The 18,474-nt window shown below is 45.0% G+C and overlaps 1 protein-coding gene across 6 annotated transcripts in view; it reads left to right on the top strand.

The window, feature by feature from the left end:
• Window positions 1–18,474, top strand: part of PHF3 (PHD finger protein 3) — a 299,402-nt gene that overhangs the window by 133,450 nt on the left and 147,478 nt on the right. For 4 of the 6 annotated variants that reach the window (XM_033935349.1, XM_033935348.1, XM_033935351.1 and 1 more), the window contains one exon: window positions 2,049–2,204. The exons of the other annotated variants lie outside the window; for them this stretch is intronic. In XM_033935349.1, the coding sequence (XP_033791240.1) occupies window positions 2,049–2,204 (156 nt within the window). The remainder of the gene's footprint in view (window positions 1–2,048; window positions 2,205–18,474) is intronic. 6 annotated transcript variants of the gene reach the window in all.

The following is an 18,474-nucleotide window of genomic DNA, read 5'->3' as shown; positions in this document are numbered from 1 at the left end:
TTTAATAGAAATATAAATAATAATACAATACAAATGATAACAGAATAGAGAACAGAATGATAACAAATAATAACAAATAGATAACTGAATGATAACAAATGATAACATAATAATACATTACAAATGATAACAGAATAGAACATAATACAATACAAATGATAACATAATAGACCATATGGAAGAAAATTCAACCAACATAGTATGAAGTTGGCATGGTACCAATGAAACCCTAATAAGTTCATATTACAACATTCAAATGTCATAGATATGCTGCTAATGTTATTGTTAAAATAGAATGAAACATCACATTATTCGATATTGGATAATTATTCAATATTAAATTATTGAATTCAATGAGGATATCCTGAAAACCCCAATTGGTTGGGTGTGTCCTGAGGACTGGATTGAAAACCTCTGAGATATATAGATATGGACAAGATTCATCAACTGGGATAAATATTTATTTATTTATTTATTTATTTAGATTTATATCCCGTTCTCCCAGTAGCTCAGAACCAATAGATAGTTGGTTAAACTAAAGGCAAATTACAAGTACCATTATTGGGGCTGGTCTAGGTACGAAGTGAGTGGATAGTCAGTCATCACATGTATTCAAAGGCTTAGGAGCAGAGCCAGGCTTTCACTTGCTTCCTGGTCTTGAATTAGATGTGATCCCTCTGAGAGTAAGTTCCAGAGTATGAGGATGCACCTGAGAGAGCTTTCTTGTGGGTACCACATTGTGAAATTTATTTTGATGTGAATAGATACAATGATTATGCTTCGGAGGTCTTGAGAGGTCCAGAAGATTTGATGAGGACTAACTGATGTAACATATCCAGTTAATATCAAAGTATTTAAAATAACCCAGTATTATAGTGTTGTGCGATTTACCAGCTTTTCTAAGTTTTGTAAACATTTCTTTGTCTGTCTGTTCACCTTTCCTGATGGATGGTAGTATAGCCCTAAAAGTGTATTTATTTGTTTTGCACTTAGGGTGGGATTGTAATGAAAAAAATTCTGTTTTATGCAGAGTGTTTTTATTTTGTTTGTGTATTCCCTCTTTACATATAGCGCATAAGAATTGCTGCTGCAACTTCCCCTCCTTCCAATTTGATCCACTCTATCATTGGGATATAATTTGTACCCTGGTAACACAGTGTCCTTCTGATTGTCTTCCTTTCACCAGGTATCTTGTGATGCCTATTATATCTACCTCTTCATGTAGTGTTATATACTCTAACTCTCCCATCTTAATTTTTAGGCTTCAAATTGTGTTTTTTTCCTTGCTTTTACAAGCTGCTTAGAAGTTGATTGGGATAATTTGCTTCCTTTACTCTGTTCTACCCTTAACACCCCTAGCTTTCTTTCTCACCATTGTTGAAATTTATTATTTGGGGTTCCCTAAATGTCCTGTGTCAATAGTATCCTTCAAGGATACTGCACACTGAACCATGTGCTTGTTCTTCACCTCCCCCATTTTAGTTGAAAAGCTATTCTATCTCCTTTTTAAATGTTAGCTCTAGCAGTCTGATTCCATTCAGGTTAAGATGTAGTCTATCCTTTCCAACTGGGCTCTAGATCCTAACAAATATAAATTCCTCATCCCCTATACCATCGTCTCAACCACGCATTTAAATTTGGAGTTCTGCCTCTCTTGTATCCTGCATGTAGAATGGGGAGCATTCTCAAAACTGTTACTGTGGAGGATCTGGATTTTAGCTTTCTACCTAAGAGCCTATCTGCTTATCCACAGTGTATACAGGTGAGAAAGATTTGCATATTTTTGAGAATCAAGGCATGATATGTATAGTCGTTATGGTTAGCAAAACACAACTGGCTGTGGAACTAGGAGGATATTCTGATTTCAAGAAATGATTTAATTAATTTAATTAGAAGTTGTATACTTAAGGCTGAATTGAGTCCAGCCTGATCGATAAAATCAGTATTTTTTTTTTTCCTCTAAGGTAAATTGAATGGCAATGATCATGTGAATGTTTAAAACTTTGGCCATGATTTTTGTAGCTTTTCATGCATTTACTTTTTTTTAGGTAGTCTTGATGATATAATGAATGAGCCAGTTGTTAAAGAGACTGGCCATGATACCGTTGATGAAGATCTGCATTTATCAAATAGGAATTTGAGGAACAGATTGGATGAATCTTCTGTCAAATCACCAAGAAAATCACCTCGCTCGATAGCACAGGGTAATTATCACATTAGATGAAAGTATGTGTTATCAAAATATTTTTCATGCTCCCAGTTCAGTAATTTAAAGCCATTCACTTAGATTTATGTACTGTCCCCTTCAGTTTTTTCCTTGTGCCCGCGAGCCTGAAAGAGTCTTTCAGATCTGCTCTGCTTATTTCTTTATTTTTATCGGTCTTTTCATGGTCCAGGAGTGGACAATGTCCAAGCCAATTTCCTCAGCAGACTGATGCTGTCTGCGGTAGTCTTCCAAACCATCGTTTGTCGCTTGGGTTGCTTGTTCTTCAATCTCAGGCCAACTGCGCAAAAAAAGATTCTTCAATCACAGGTTTGAGCCCGGAAGCATGGGTCTAGATTCTCTGGTCCAGTCATGGCACAGGGGCTGCTAGGCTGAATGTGAGACTTCTCTATGTACCTGTAAGTCTCCTCTATATAGCTTTCCTTCTACCTCAGCTCCTCCAAGTCTGCTACTCTAGCCTCAAGAGATCGGACCCGTTGCACTGAGTACATGCATTTGACAACTTCTCACCAACTGGGAGATAATCAAGCATGTTATGCTCGGTGCAAAAGAGTGAATAGGGAAAGGGAAATGGGATTTGTATACTACTTTTTTGTGGTTACACATTCAAACCAGTTTGCACATATACAGGTACTTATTTTGTACCTGGGGCAATGGAAGATTAAGTGACTTGCACAAGATCATAAGGAGCAACGTTGGGATTTGATATCACAGCCTCAGGGTGCAGAAACAGTGGATTTACCACTAGGCCACTCCTCACCTCAGCCCTCATTTTGCTGCTGGACTGCTATCTGCATCTTAATACTGGTGATTTATTTGTTATGTTGCTAAGGAAGTGGAAATATATATACAAAGGTCCCCTAAAATTGCTTTTTATATGTTAAGACTGTGGCAGTATTTAGTTTTTTATTATTATTTTGTATTTGTAATATTGTAATTGGTAGGTTCCCCTCTAAGGATCTAGTAGACTATTTCTAAGAGCTAATCACTTGCTAATAGAGATGCCCTAATTACTTTTGTGGCCTTCTAGTTGGTTCAAGGATCTATAAATCAGAGATCAGGCCAGGGGTAGGTGGGTGGGAGGGAATTGAAAATCTAAACTGTGGCTGCCTGTGCAAATCATTTGCAAGCAAAAAAGATAGTGAATCAATTGCTGATTTAAAATCGGCCAGGAATTGGCCAACAGCAATTCCATCGCTATCTTTAGTGAATCTGGGCCTAAATGAGGTCTCACTAGAGTATTAGTCAGGGGTATCAGTAACTTCTTTTTTCTACTGGCCATATCTCTCCCTGTGTATACTATCATCCTTCTAGTTTTTCTGTCACCTTTTCAACCTAGTCCCGCTCTTGTGTCATGCCCATAAGTTCTTCATCCCTAAATTGTACCCTCAGGTTTTTGCAGCCCAAATGCATGATCTTGCATTTGTTAGCAATAAATTTTAGCTGCCAAATTTCAGATCATTCTTTAATCTTTGCCTGGTCTTTCTTCATGTTATTCACACCATCCGGGGTGTCTACTCTATTGAAGATTTTGGTATCATCTGCAAAAAGACAAATCTTATCCAACAGCCCTTCAGCAATATCGCTTATAAAATTGTTAAAAAGAATAGGCCCAAGAACAGAACCTTTAGGCACACCACTGGTAACATCCCTTTCCTCAGAGTGGTGTCCATTGACCACTACCCTCTGTCACCTTCCACTCAACCAGTTACTGACCCAGCCTGTCACCTTGGGGCCCTTCCCGAGGGCACTCAGTTTATTTATTAGACATTTGTGTGGAACACTGTCAAAGGTGTTAAAATCTAAATACACCACATCTAGCGCACTCCCTCTCTCCAATTTTCTAGTCACTCGGTCAAAGAAATCGATTAGATTTGTCTGACAAGACCTGCCTCTAGTGAATCCATGTTGCCTCCGGTCCTGTAATCCACCAGATTCCAGAAACCACCAATCTGTTTTAAAAGTGATTCTATTAATTTGCTTACCACATCCACCCTTCTCCAGTCCTCTGGTACCACTTCTGACTCTAAAGAAGTATTGAAAAGGTCAGTCAACGGAGCCACCAGAACTTTCCTAAGTTCCTTCAGCACCCTCTGGTGCATCAGAGGAGAAGCTTCCGCCCACAGACGCACGCGACTGCAGGCAAGCTCGGGCGGCTTGAGCAAGTTACTCCGGAAATTAATGCACCGCGAAGGGAAGGGGGAGGGAGGGAGATAGATTTGTAGTTAGGAAGGAGGGAGGAGGCCACGCACGTTCCCTCCCTTAACTGTAGGAATAAGGCCATTCACTGCTCCACGGGGTGGTGGATGGCCTTGTGCCCGCAGTGAGCACTCTTCCCCCCCCCCTCACCGTTTTGGCGGATAACAGTCACCGTATCATTCTCTAATGCTGAGCCTCTACAATCTCTCTCTTAGAACCAGGCTTACTGAGGGTTAGGCACTAGACCAGCATTCCTCCCCTTAAGAGTCACCTGTGGAGTCTGATCTCTAAGAAAGTTCAGGGTATGTTATCAATAATCTAATGTGATGGTCTTTCTATGGTCTGTTTCTTTAAAAAAAAAAAACAACTGCATTTTGGTGATAACTTTTAATTGCAATTAATGATGCAATTAAAAATTTTCATCTCACGATTAATCATGCAGTTAAAGCTGGTGCTTAACCAGAAGTTCATTAGGGGAGGCCACACAGTTCCTTTCTTTCCTCCCCTCATTAGGTATCGGACCTTTTCTGGTGGGGATGCTGGAGCCCTGTCAATCAAAGAAATCCACTGCCAAAGCTGCCTCCTTCCTCCTTGTGCTGCTTGAAGAACAAGGAATTCAGTGGGATGCCTCCAGCCACTACTCCTGGTAGAATTCCCCTTCCTTAGCCAAGGTAGCAGATGAATGCAGAGACTAGTGGGATAGCACACATCTACCAGCAGGTGGAGATAAACTGATTAACAGGTGGTCCTTTTGGCTGGCACTCCTCCTGTATATTTAGTATGCTCTATCTCCCAGCAGGGAATGGTCGCTATTCACCTAGCTCCAGGATTCTGGCTGTGGCTGGAAAATTATTTTCTCCTGTTGAGGTTTCTCTTCAGTGAGACTGCCATTCTATTTCTCCTGTTGAGGTTTCTCTTCAGTGAGACAGGGGTGTCCGGCTGAACAGTGCCGGCTTTAGGGGTTACACCTGGGCCCCCCCCCCAGGTCCCTGCCTCACCCTCCCTCCAGTGATAGAGGGTCTGCTGGATCTCTATATATTTTTCTTCTTTCCCTTAATTTAAAAAAAAAACAACAACAAAGAGACCACAGGGAATGTATACCTGTTTGCCTTGCTCGTGGTGAGCAACTGGCGCTACTGACGCTTACCGGCCTCAACCGGCACTTGCAGTTTTCTTCAAACCCTCACATGGAGTTTATTGTGAGTATGTTTCTGTTAGAATGCTTTTTCTCTGCGGGTTCATTAGTCATGGTTGTGTGTTTGTGCAGGAAACTTTCGCCTATGGGTTTCTGCGTCATGGGTGAGTGACTTTGCTGTGAGCAAGGTTGTTTTATAGCCACATGAGTGATGCAGCTGAGTTTTGGTGGTGTTCAATGCCAAACTCTTTTTGCCGCGGGAGTGATGGTTTCTGAGGGGAGCTCCAGGTATGTAATTGCCTGAGCATTGCAGGAAAGGTTATTTCTCGCGCAAGGTGTGCTTCTTTTCGTATGCTGTCGGCAGTACCGCAGCGTTCAAGCAGTTCTCCCCCAGGCTGTTTTTCCTCCACATTTACGGCGGCCTATTTTGGTACGGTAGTGCATATTTGCTGAGGGGAGCTCTGGGTTGGTAATTGCCAGAGCATGGAAGGAACGGTTATTCCTGCGCAAGGGAGCCATGTGCTTCTTTTTCTACGCTGTCGGCAGTACCGCTGCGTTTGAGCAGTTCTCCCCAGGACTGTTCTTTCCTCCGCTTTGCGGTGGCCTATTTGTTCGTGTTAGACGCATTGCCGGTTGTACAACAGTTGTCGGGGATACGGCGATTGGGTTTGTTTTCTCCCAAGTTGCTGGTTTTCCTATCATACACACTCTACTGGCTTGGGGCCCATCTTGAAAGGGACTGAGGCCTTTTTGGGGGTGTTTCAGCTCTGTGCTCGTCTGTCCAGTTTTGCATGGTGGCTGACCTGGAGCGGCAGGAGGCACATCGTAGCACAGTTTTCTCGATGCCGGCAGCGTACCCTGACCCTGTGATTAGTCCGGGTTTCTCCTAGTTTCTATCTCACTTTTTCCATGGTGAGGTATGTTTCCTTATTTCTTCTCCCTCTGTACAACGCTGCGTTTGTCTGGTAGCGCTCTAGAAATGATTTCTAATAGTTGGAGCACTGCTTCTTGGGTTCGGGGAAACTCTAGGGGCGGTCCATAGGGGCCTGGGGACACTTCATTTCTGTATGCGGACAGCGCGGTATTCACTTCGAGGGTGGAAGTTTCTCCATGTTGTTCCGGCTGTAGCGCAGGTTTCTGCAGCAGCCATCTTCTCCTACCATGTGCATGATAGTCCCTAACTTGACATCAAGTCAGTTAGGCTAATTTTAACCTTGGCAATGACTGCGTCAATGTACAAGTCCACTTTCCCAAGTGGGTACCTCGTCCCATTACTATGCTAGCTCTCATTGAGGCTTCGATCCACGCTTTTGAAAGGTTTCACGGGGGCGAGGGCTATGTGTCACTTGTGTCATCCCTGAGGTTCTCTTTCAGGATGTGAGCCTTGTATTATAGGTATCAGGGTGATTTTGGCTTCTCGTTGTGCCTAGGGCATCTTCCCTTTAAGGCAGTGTGTTTGTTGGAGCAGCTTTGGTGATATTTAGAATTCCGGATATCTGAGAATACTGCAAGTTAATCCTAGGAGTTCTTTTTATTCCCTTCCCCTCATATCCCTCTTTTTTTGGGATTCTTAGAGATTGCCTGTGTTCTACTCCTTTTTATGTTCCTTTAATTTTCACAGGAGAGTTCTGTTATTGCTTCCAGGCCTTACAACTCTCGTAATGCCTGTTCCCCAACCTCCCAGGCTTTACTCTTGTCTCCCTCTCCCAGCTCTTTAGGCCTTCTCGCTCGGGGGGTGGGGGGGGGGGGACCTGATGATGTCCAGTCTATAAGCTTGGTGTATTGTTCAGGATGATTGCACCTTTGAGTCCTCCTCTCCTATTCCAGTTTCTTCTTGGGGTCACCGTGTATGGGCAGCCAAAAGGTGTTGTTGGTGCTCCATACTTTAAGGCAGTGGTTCTCAACCCTGTCCTGGAGGAACACCAGGCCAATTGGGTTTTCAGGCTAGCCCTAATGAATATGCATGAAGCAAATTTGCATGCCTATCACTTCCATCATATGCAAATCTCTCTCATGCATATTCATTAGGGCTAGCCTGAAAACCCGATTGGCCTGGTGTTCCTCCAGGACAGAGTTGGGAATCACTGCTTTAAGGTATTAAAGAAACAGGGGTGGCAAGGGATTTTATTCTATTTACTTTCTGGTGCCCTAGAGGAGGGGATTGGTTGGATAACTGTGATATGGGTCATTGCAGCGGTTACACTGGGGGAGTTCCTTGCACCGCTTGTTCTACCAGTAGATTGTTTACTTGATGACAGGTAGCTTCCCTCTACTGTCCTTGGGCTGCGCTTCCACTTTAAGTAGATGCCATTTGACTTAGCCACCACTACCCGTCCTTTTTCAAAGGTGATGACAGTAAGGGTGCCGTTTCATCGCATAGAGGGATTTCAGGTACATCCTTCCTTGGTTGCCTGGGTGATTTGAGAGTCTTCAGGACAGTTTCAAAGTGACACATATGGGTGTCTTCTCTTCGATCTTTGGGGTGGCTCATCCACTTTCCAATGTGTTCTCTTATCCCAACACGATCAGTGGTACCTCTGAGGTACGTGTTCAACTTGAAGGTGGGGACGTTTTTTTTTCCCAGATCTAGAGGCATTGGTTCCTGGGTCGGGTTAGCCTTCTTCTCCTTCAGTCGCCCAGTCTGGTTCTAGACTCCTGTATGACTAGCAGTGGGGCCGCGGCAGCCTTCACTTCTGTCCCAGTGGTTTCCACTATCTCAAGGCTGTCTTTGTCGTCTCCAGCGGTCTCCTCATGCATTGATCAACATGGATTGGTGATTCAGCGAGATCATTCTGTTCAACAGCTTGCACACACTGCTTTACCTCGTGGTTTCCAGGAATGCCGTCAGTTGGGTTGGGGGGGCTTAGTGCCTTCCATCTTCAGCGCAGTAAGTCTGGTCTCAGGAGGAGCTGCGATGATCGCTCAATCTTCTGGGGTTGTGGACAATCAGGCTAGCGCTTCTGGTGTTTCAGACCCTGCTTCAGGGATGGCTGATGATGGGTTTCTAAGACGGTGTCACGGCGGTGACATTTCTCAATGCCGGGAGGTGCGCGAAGTCCTTGGTGGTCGAGCAAGGTTATAGTCCTGTTTTGATAGCTGGTACCTCATCTTCTCTGGGTGGCTCACATTTCGAGACATGAGACTTGTTAGCCAGACTCGTTCAGCATACCTCTTTTACCTCTCAGAATTTCAGGACTGTCAGCTCCGCTCCCTGTGTAGAGGTGAGATCTCCTGATCTTACATAGAAAAAAAACAACATAGAAACATAGAAAAATGACGGCAGAAAAGGGCCAAAGCCCATCAAGTCTGCCCACTCCAGTGACCCTTCCCCCATGAGTTTGCTCACCAACCTCCTGCCCTTACCTCATTAGAGATCCCACATGAATATCCCATTTATTTTTGAAATCTGCCACGCTGTTGGCCTCAATCACTTGCCGTGAGAGTTCATTCCAATGATCGACCACCCTCTCAGTGAAGAAATACTTTCTGGAGTCCCCATGAAATTTCCCTCCCCTGATTTTCAGCGGATGCCCTCTGGTGGACGAAGGTCCCATAAGACGAAAGATATCCTCTTCCACCTCGATTCGACCCGTGATATATTTAAATGTCTCAATCATGTCTCCTCTCTCTCTTCGTTCTTCAAGTGAGTACAGCTGCAATTTATTCAGCCTTACTTCATACGGAAGATCCTTGAGCTCCGAGACCATCCTGGTGGCCATCCGCTGAACTGACTCAACTCTCAGCACATCTTTCCGGTAATGTGGTCTCCAGAATTGAACACAATATTCCAAATGAGGTCTCACCATGGACCTGTACAGTGGCATTATGACCTCTGGCATCCTGCTGATAAAACCTCTACGGATACAACCCATCATTTGTCTTGCCTTGGAGGAAGCCTTTTCCACTTGATTGGCAGTTTTCATGTCATCACTAATGATTACTCCTAAATCCCGTTCTTCAGTGGTCCTAACTAAGGTCTCACCATTTAATGTGTAAGTCCTGCACAGATTTCTTTTACCCAGGTGCATCACTTTGCATTTTTTAGCATTGAAGTTGAGCTGCCAAGTCGATGACCATTGTTCTAATAGTAGTAGGTCCTGCGTCATACTGTCAGGCATAGTGCTTTTACCTACTATGTTGCACAGTTTGGCGTCATCGGCGAACAATGATATTTTTCCTCTGAGCCCTTGGGTCATATCACTTATGAATATATTGAATAGGATTGGACCTAAGACCGAGCCTTGAGGCACTCCACTGGTCACATCTGATGTTTTGGATGAGGTACCATTTACCATCACCCTCTGAATTCTACCGCTCAGCCAATCCTTAACCCATGCAGCTAGTGTTTCCCCTAATCCCAGCGATTTCAACTTATTCAATAACCTGCGGTGTGGGACGCTATCAAAAGCTTTGCTGAAGTCCAAATACACTACGTCCAGGGACTCCCCGGCATCCAGTTGTCTTGTTACCCAGTCGAAGAAGCTAATCAGATTTGATTGGCAGGACCTGCCCTTGGTAAATCCATGTTGATGGGGATCACGTAGATTTTCTTCATCCAGTATTGTATCAAGTTTCTGTTTGATCAGTGTTTCCATGAGCTTGCATACTATGGATGTGAGACTTACCGGTCTGTAATTTGCCATCTCTGTCCTGCAGCAGTTTTTGTGGAGTGGAATAACGTTAGCTGTTTTCCAGTCCAAGAGGACTCTTCCCGTGCTTAGGGAGAGATTGAAGAGCACAGACAATGGTTCCGCCAGGACTTCACTCAACTCTCTGAGCACCCTGGGGTGTAGGTTGTCTGGTCCCATGGCTTTGTTCACTTTGAGTCTTGAAAGTTCGCAGTAGACGCTACTGGGCGTAAACTTGAAGTCTTGAAACGGGTCTTTCTGGCTTTCCCTTGTCTGTAAAAGTGGACCGGATTCCGGTGCCTCACAGGTGAAAACCGAGCAGAAGTATTCATTTAGTAGCTCGGCCATAGTGGAATCCGATTCTGCATAATTCCCGTCCGATTTCCTGAGTCGTTCTATCCCATTTTTGTTTCTTTTCCTGTCACTAATATACCTAAAGAAGGATTTATCCCCTTTCTTAATGTTCCGCGCTAGATTCTCCTCTATTCGGAGCTTGGCCTCTCTGACTGCCTTCTTGACAGCTTTAGACCTGCCTGATAGTCTTCTTTTGTCTCCTGCTTTCCTAAATGTTTGTAGGCGATAAATGCTTTTTTCTTCTTCTTAACGAGGTCCGAAATTTCAGTACTGAACCACTGGGGTCTCTTGTTTCTCCGACTTTTGCTGACCGTTTTTACATAGCGATTTGTTGCTTCATGCAGGGTGGATTTCAGAGTCGACCACATATTCTCCACGTTGTCGGTTTGTGCTTGGTTTTGCAGCTCCCGGTGGACAAAATCTCCCATGCGTTCGAAGTCTGTGCCTTTAAAGTTGAGGACTCTCGTCACTGTATTTGAACAAGACCCTTAATCCTCACCCCCCGCATACACTCCAACCCCCCCTCCCCCACCTCCCTCTCCCCCCCCCCTCCTCTGGTTTCCCACACCCTCCATTTTATCTTCTCACCCAACTACGATAAACCTGTGCTAAAACTACTTTGCTTCCTTCCACGCTACCTGCAATTCCGACAAAATTTTTGTAAATCCGGGTTCAGACCGGATCCTAATGTAATGGATGTAAACCGCCTAGAACTCTTTGGGTATGGCGGGATATAAGAACATAATAATAATAATAATAATAATAATAGAGAAACCCCACCTGAGGTTAAGCCATACCATGTTATGGTCGCTGGAGGCCAGCGTATCTCCTACCAATACTTCTGTGACGCTGTCTCCGTTGGTGAGTACCAGGTCTAGTATCGCCTGGTTTCTAGTGGGCTCCAGTACCATTTGTTTGAGTCGTGCTCCCTTTATGGAGGTTAATATTCTTCTGCTGCCAGAGGTAGTCGCAGAGAGTGTGTTCCAATCTGCATCGGGCATGTTGAAGTCTCCTAGCAGAACTGTGTCCCCGCGCAAAGTGATGTTCTCTATATCCTCGATCAGTTCTATGTCTTTGTCTTCCTGTTGTCTAGGAGGTCTATATACCACACCAAGGTATAAGCATTTTTCGTTCCCTCTGGCCAGGTTCACCCAGAGGGATTCCCCGGAGTATCTAACATCTGTGATTCTGGTAGTCTTGATGTTTTCTTTAATGTATAGTGCTACCCCTCCTCCTAACTTTCCCTCTCTGTCTCGACGAAGCAAGTTGTAGCCCGGTATAACCATATCCCACCCGTGAGAGTCCGTGAACCAAGTCTCAGATATTGCCACCACATCTAGGTCTGCGTTCATTATTTCAGTCTCCAATTCCAGAATTTTGTTGCCCAAACTGTGTGCATTAACATACATTGCCCTCCATACCTTATTGTTGTTAAGTCCCTGTGAAGAGATTCCCTTCTGATTTAGTGTGACTCCCATTTTATCTTGTATAGTATGGGTACTTACCTTGGACTCAGAAGTGTGGTTGTGGCTCGCCACCTCAGGATAGTTTCTTACTGCTCTGGAATGTGAGTGGATACCCTCCCCCAACTTACCTAGTTTAAAGCCTTACGAAGTAGGCAGGCTAGTCGATGTCCAAATACGTTTTTACCTCTCCTGGTCAGGTGGAGTCCGTCTGGTCCCTGCAGTCCCTGTAGCGCCTCTCCGTGGTCTAGGAATCCAAAGTTCATCTCTATGCACCATCTGCGAAGCCACTCATTAGTCCATTTGATACGCTCTTCTCTGGCTTTGCATTTGTCACAATCAGGATTCCGAACTAACCATAGTACAGAAACACTACTTGTCACATTACTAGATACAGCCCGACAACACATCAGTAAAGGAAAAAAAATGATATTAATACAATTAGACCTCTCCGCAGCATTTGACCTAGTTGACCACACCTTATTACTACAAATTCTCGACGCCATAGGAATCTCAGGCAAGGTCTACAAATGGTTTCAGGGGTTCCTCAAATTTAGAACCTACAGGGTAAAATACAATGATATCAAATCAGAACCATGGACAAATCCCTGCGGAGTTCCACAAGGATCACCTCTCTCACCTACGCTCTTCAACCTCTTTATCTCCTCCCTAGGAGCCACTTTAGATACCCTAGATGTCACATCTTTCAGCTATGCTGATGACATCACCATAATCCTCCCATTCGACCCATCAGAGACCACCACCACAACAAAGCTAAAAACAACCTTAGACACAGTAGAAAAATGGATGATGGATCACAAACTAAAACTAAATTCTGAAAAAACAAAATTCCTTTTGCTCGAAAAAGCCCAAACTCCTACCATCATTGAACTGAAAATCAAAAATACCAAATACCCAATACAACCCGAACTAAAACTCCTAGGAGTTACGATAGACAAATGTTGCACAATGCAGCCCCAGATCAACAAAACAACCCAGAAAGCTTTTCTAACCATGAGAAATCTCCGTAAAATCAGAAAATTCTTTGACCAAGCACAGTTTAGACTAATTGTCCAATCCCTAGTCTTAGGTCTGCTGGATTATTGCAACTCCCTATATCTTCCTTGTCCAGCCACTATGATAAAACAACTCCAGACCATACAAAACACCGCCCTCAGATTGATCTACTCACTCAAAAAATATGATCACATAACAACTGCCTTCTTAGACTCTCACTGGCTACACATACAAGCACGAATCCAATTCAAATTCTACTGCCTGATATTCAAAGCATTACACGGCTCTTCCCCCTCCTATCTAAATAACCACTTAAACCAAATCTCCACCTCAAGACACAGAAGAACCTCGAACCCTTTCGCCTTCCCCCCACTCAAAGGCACACAACGCAAGAAAATGTTTGACAATCTTCTAGCAACACAAGCAGCAAAAATCAACCATTCCATCTCCAATCTTATGACAATATCAGACAACTTCAAAACATTCAGAAAAGAAATCAAAACCCTGCTTTTCAAAAAATTCATCCAAATATCTTAACCCCTCCTCTTTTACCTCCAGAAGATTCACCTACCTTCAGATAACCTTCCCCCAAATTACCCACCTTAACACCTTCCAATTAAACAAATACCATAAATAGATTGTAACCTACCCTCTCTAACTGAATTCCATATGTATTTTTCATACAGTTCTTCACTGTCAGTTTAATTTCCATCCTATAAATTCACATAGAATTTTTCTTTTTTCAACCATCTTTATTTTCTCTTCTTTATTAATTTCCAGGTACTTTAGTTAGATTGTGAGCCTTCGGGACAGTAAGGGAATTTTTTAAGTACCTTCTTACTTCTCATTTATAATCTTAATGTATATTTTCTTCAAACTGCTTAGAACCTAACGGATGTAGCGGTATATAAGAAATAAATTACATTACATTGTCTCTTACTTGGAGGATCGATGAGAAGACCACCTGTGCTCCTATCTGCTTTAACTTCTTACCCAGGGTTCCGAAGTCTTCGGGTATGTTCTCCGAGGTGCTCCTGGCAGTGTCGTTCGTACCTACATGGATGAGAAGCATAGGGAAATGATCATGAGGTTTTAGAAGTTTATCTAGACAGGTGGTGACATCTTTGATCTTGGCTCCAGAGAGACAGCAGACCTCCCTGGAATGCATATCCGGTCTGCAGATTGGTCCCTCAGTGCCCCGCAGCATGGAGTCCCCAATGACCACCACTCTGCGCTTCTTCCGCGGGGGCTGAACCGTGAGCTCCTGAACTGAAGTTATGTGCTGGGTATCTTCTTGAGCCTCTTCTGGTACCTCCTCAGCGGTTCCATCTTGTAAGATCTGGAATCTGTTTCTTAGGGTGAGTTGTGGGGTTGATGTAGAACTACCCTGTTTGTGAGAAAAGAAAGAAGAGGAAGAGATTACCAGCTGCCAGGATCCAGCATCTCCAATCATTTCCTATACCCCAATTGTTGAATCTAAAGCTGGAGGTTTGGGTGTCACGGGGATGGACTTGTCATGGGTCTGATCTGTGATATGGGACAGCTCCTGGATGACACCATCGATGAAGGCCTCGTCTTCCCTGATGCTCCTCAAGCGTTTCACCTCCTCCCTGAGGCTCCACAGTTCCTGTAAGGTGTCCTCGTCTAACTGTCCTACCTCCTCAGTCTGGGTAGAGGCTGTAGTGTACCGTGGGGGGGTGGCCTCGGTCTGCACAGAGACTTCTGCCCTCCTTCTAGTGTCACCCTCCTCCTTCTGTACACAGTCCTTGGCCATCCCCTGGGTCCCTCTGGTGACTGGAGTGTTGAACTTGATAGTAGTCTTGGTGCTCCGTGTCCTCCCTGCCATATCCAAGTTGCTGTTAAGACCTGTTTATTTGAGGGGGGAAAGTTTGAGAGATTAGTGTTGAGAAGGACAAAAAGTTTGAGAGATACAAGAGAAGATTGTCCTGAATGAGTGTGCAAGAAGGGTGTATGAGGAGTGTAAGAAAAGTCGTCTGCTTGAGTGCGCAAGAAGTGTATGAAGAGTGTGCCTGTTTGAGTGTAAGAAGATGAAGAGTGCGCCTGTTTGCTTGTAAGAGGAGTAGCCTCAAGAGTTTTAGACCTGGCCCTGTGAGAGGTAGTGCAAGTGTTTAAGGAAAAGGGTGTAAGTAGAGTGTTGGCCTGTTTTTGGGTTAGAGGGGTGTCCTGCTTTCTGCAACTAGGCTCTTCTTTAAGGCTCTTCGCAAAGGCGCTCTCGCTAAGGCGAGCGCCTTTGCCACTCGCCTTCGCCACGCGCCGAACGGATGCGCGCCGCTAACTCCCCTCCTATTAAGGGGGGAGACCGGGGGCAATGACGCTTCTGCTGATGCGTGTGGGTGGGCGGAGCTTACTCTCGCCACCGCCGCTAGCTCTCCTCTGCCCCTTCCTCCCTCTGCTCTCCTTAATCGCCTCTCAGCTGCTGCTTGCCTGCTCCTTCCAAGCCCCGCCACTGCCTGCCTGCCTGCCTGCCCTTCCGACCACGCGGATCGCAGTGGTCTTCGCGCCGACTCTGCTCCTATTAAGGGGGGAGATCGGGTGATGACGCCTCTACTGATGCGTGCGGGTGGGCGGAGCTTACTCTCGCCTCCGCCGCTAGCTCTCCTCTGCCCCTTCCTCCCTCTGCTCTCCTTAATCGCCTCTCAGCTGCTGCTTGCCTGTTCCTTCTAAGCCCCGCCGCTGACTGCCTGCCCTTCTGACCATGCGGATCGCAGTGGTCTTCGCGCCGGCTCTGCTCCTATTAAGGGGGGGAGATCGGGTGATGATGCCTCTGCTGATGCGTGCGGGTGGGCGGAGCTTACTCTCGCCGCCGCCGCTAGCTCTCCTCTGCCCCTTCCTCCCTCTGCTCTCCTTAATCGCCTCTCAGCTGCTGCTTGCCTGCTCCTTCCAAGCCCCGCCGCTGCCTGCCTGCCCTTCCGACCACGCGGATCTTAGTCATCATGTCCTAGTTTCCAAATGCAAGCTTACTCCATTCTTCATCAGATGTTGGAGTAGGATTAGGAGTCGGCGGGAGTTGACGCATTTGCTCTTTCCTGGCCTCTGATCGTCTTCTTTCAGTGTTTCCCCTTGGCCGTTCTTTGGGGGTGTGACATCTCGTGGTTCGCTTTCACTATTTGGTGTTTCTGGTGGCTCCTGTGTTGTTGCACTGTCCCTGGTATGCAGATTTGAGGTGTAGGTGATTCCTGGTCGACATAGAAATTTGTTTCACTTTGGTATTACGGACTAGTTCTGAGAAGTCATGGCTGAGCCTTGGGGCTTCTTTAGAACAGGTTATTTCTACTCTTCTCCAGTCACCTCGGTCGTATCCATTTGCGGGTTCACCTAGTGTCTGGAGGGTATTAGATTCTAGGGTAGTTCTCAGAGTTTTTTGCCCTTTAAGTCTTGTCTCTTCTGTATTCTTTCTCCAAGAAGGGGTGTCTAAGGGCTTAATGTATGTTTCTCTTCCGCTTCAAGTGGCAACCTTTGCTTGTTACAGGGGCCAAGTACCTCATTTTTTCGTTTGATTCTCTGTCTGCTATTGTTTGTTTCCTGAATCGACTATAGCATCTTTGATCATCCATTCAGATATCCTATTCACACTCGAGTCTTGAGAGAGTTCTTGAACCTTCTTTGAACCTTTCTTTCATGAGACTCTAATGAATGTCAGGTTGAAGCTCGGCGATTTTCAGTGTTGCAGACATTCTCCTGCGGGGCTTTTTTTTTTGATGAATTTCGAATTCTGTGGTGTCAGTTCGGCCAGTCCCACAGTTTCTTCCTTTGGTGGTGTCATCCTTTCTTCTTTGCCGCTCTCATTTTTTCTTTCTGCTTTCTGAGAGGAGGAATGAGGAGCCGAGCTTTTCTTCACTGTGTTTCTTAATAGTACTTAGACCGCTTCTTTACTATCTGTAGATTTCTTATGCCTTTAGTCATTTACTTCACCTCTTTGTAGTATTCAAGGGACGTGCCGGAGGTATAGCGGCAGCCGAAGCCTCCAGCGCTCGAGGGGTTATAGAGGACTTTCTTTCCACTTGATGGCGGGGAAGTGGTTGGTAGAAGACCTTCATCTCCATTCTGGCAGAGCGATGGCTCCTTGGACTCTGTCCAGAGGTTTTTTCCTTGGAGGTGATTTGTCATACGGCTACTTGGTCTTCCAGCCTTCTAGGTTCTCTGAGCCTTACCGGATAGCTGTGGTTGCACATCTGGGGGCTGCGTTTGGTGTTTCGGTTATTGCGGAGGCAGTGTTTGCTTCCCACCCAGATTGAGGATTGCTTTGCTACATCCCACTAGTCTCTGGATTCATCTGTTGCGTTGCTAAGGAAGGAAAAATTATGTTCTTACCTGTTAATTTTCTTTCCTTTAGACGCAGCAGATGAATCCAGAGCCCCACCCTTTCTGGATGTTTCTGTCGGTTTCTGTTTTGAGATTTCGGAAGTTTTCTTGTGGTTGGTGATTGTGTTCAGTATTATTCTCTTTGAAATTTGTTATGGGAAAGAAGTTTGTTACATGATAACCATATTACTAGTTCAAGATGTGGGAGCCCTACGAGGGTCAAGATAAGAAAATTGGGTCATTAGGGCATAGACAGGGGGTGGGTAAGCAGAGTGGGCAGACTTGATGGGCTGTAGCCCTTTTCTGCCGTCATCTTCTATGTTTCTATGTTTCTATGAGCAAGGAGCGATACTGAATATACAGGAGGAGTGCCGGCCAAAAGGACCACCTGTTAATCAGTTTCTCTATCTCCACCTGCTGGTAGATGTGTGCTATCCCACTAGTCTCTGGATTCATCTGCTACGTCTAAAGGAAAGAAAATTAACAGGTAAGAACATAATTTTTCCATCCGCCTAGAATTCTGCACAGCTTGTGTAGAATTCTGTGTGGACCTTCTGTCCTGCTCCTGACCTGACAACTGCCCTTCCCCTACACAGGTCTAAACTAAACTAACCTAAAACTTAGTTTTATAGACCGAGTCATCAACCAAGAGGGGCTCGACTCGGTTTACAATAATGTAAAACATAATACATAAATTTGACTTCCTCCCATCCCATATGATCCAACATACTTACGGGCCTCCTTAAATAGCAGCAGCCAGCAGTTAGAGGAAGTGCTGTGAACAAGCTGTTTGCGGCTGACCTCACCAATTCCTTTCCTCTGCTGCGTCGGCCATCTACATGAAGTGACATGGCAGAGGAAAGGCCCTGGCAGGGCTGGCTGCAAGCAGCCTGTTCACTGTGCTGCCTCTACTGGCCAGCCACCACTACCACTTTTGTGGCATTCAGCTACTTGTCCTTCATTGCATACCTTTGAAAAAAATCACATGGATGTGGCGTGTTCATTCTCTTCACAGTGCTTACTGCTTCCCACCGTATTTAAGAACTATTTTGCTACGTCCCATTTGTCTGGATTTGTCTGCTGTTGATGACAGGAAAGGTAAAATTATGTCTTGCCTGATAATTTTCTTTC

The sequence above is a fragment of the Geotrypetes seraphini genome, chromosome 3, assembly GCF_902459505.1.
Source record: "Geotrypetes seraphini chromosome 3, aGeoSer1.1, whole genome shotgun sequence".
Classification (NCBI taxonomy): domain Eukaryota; kingdom Metazoa; phylum Chordata; class Amphibia; order Gymnophiona; family Dermophiidae; genus Geotrypetes; species Geotrypetes seraphini.
The sequence above is the reverse complement of the archived record's forward strand: the minus strand, read 5'-3'. Positions and strand labels throughout refer to the sequence as shown.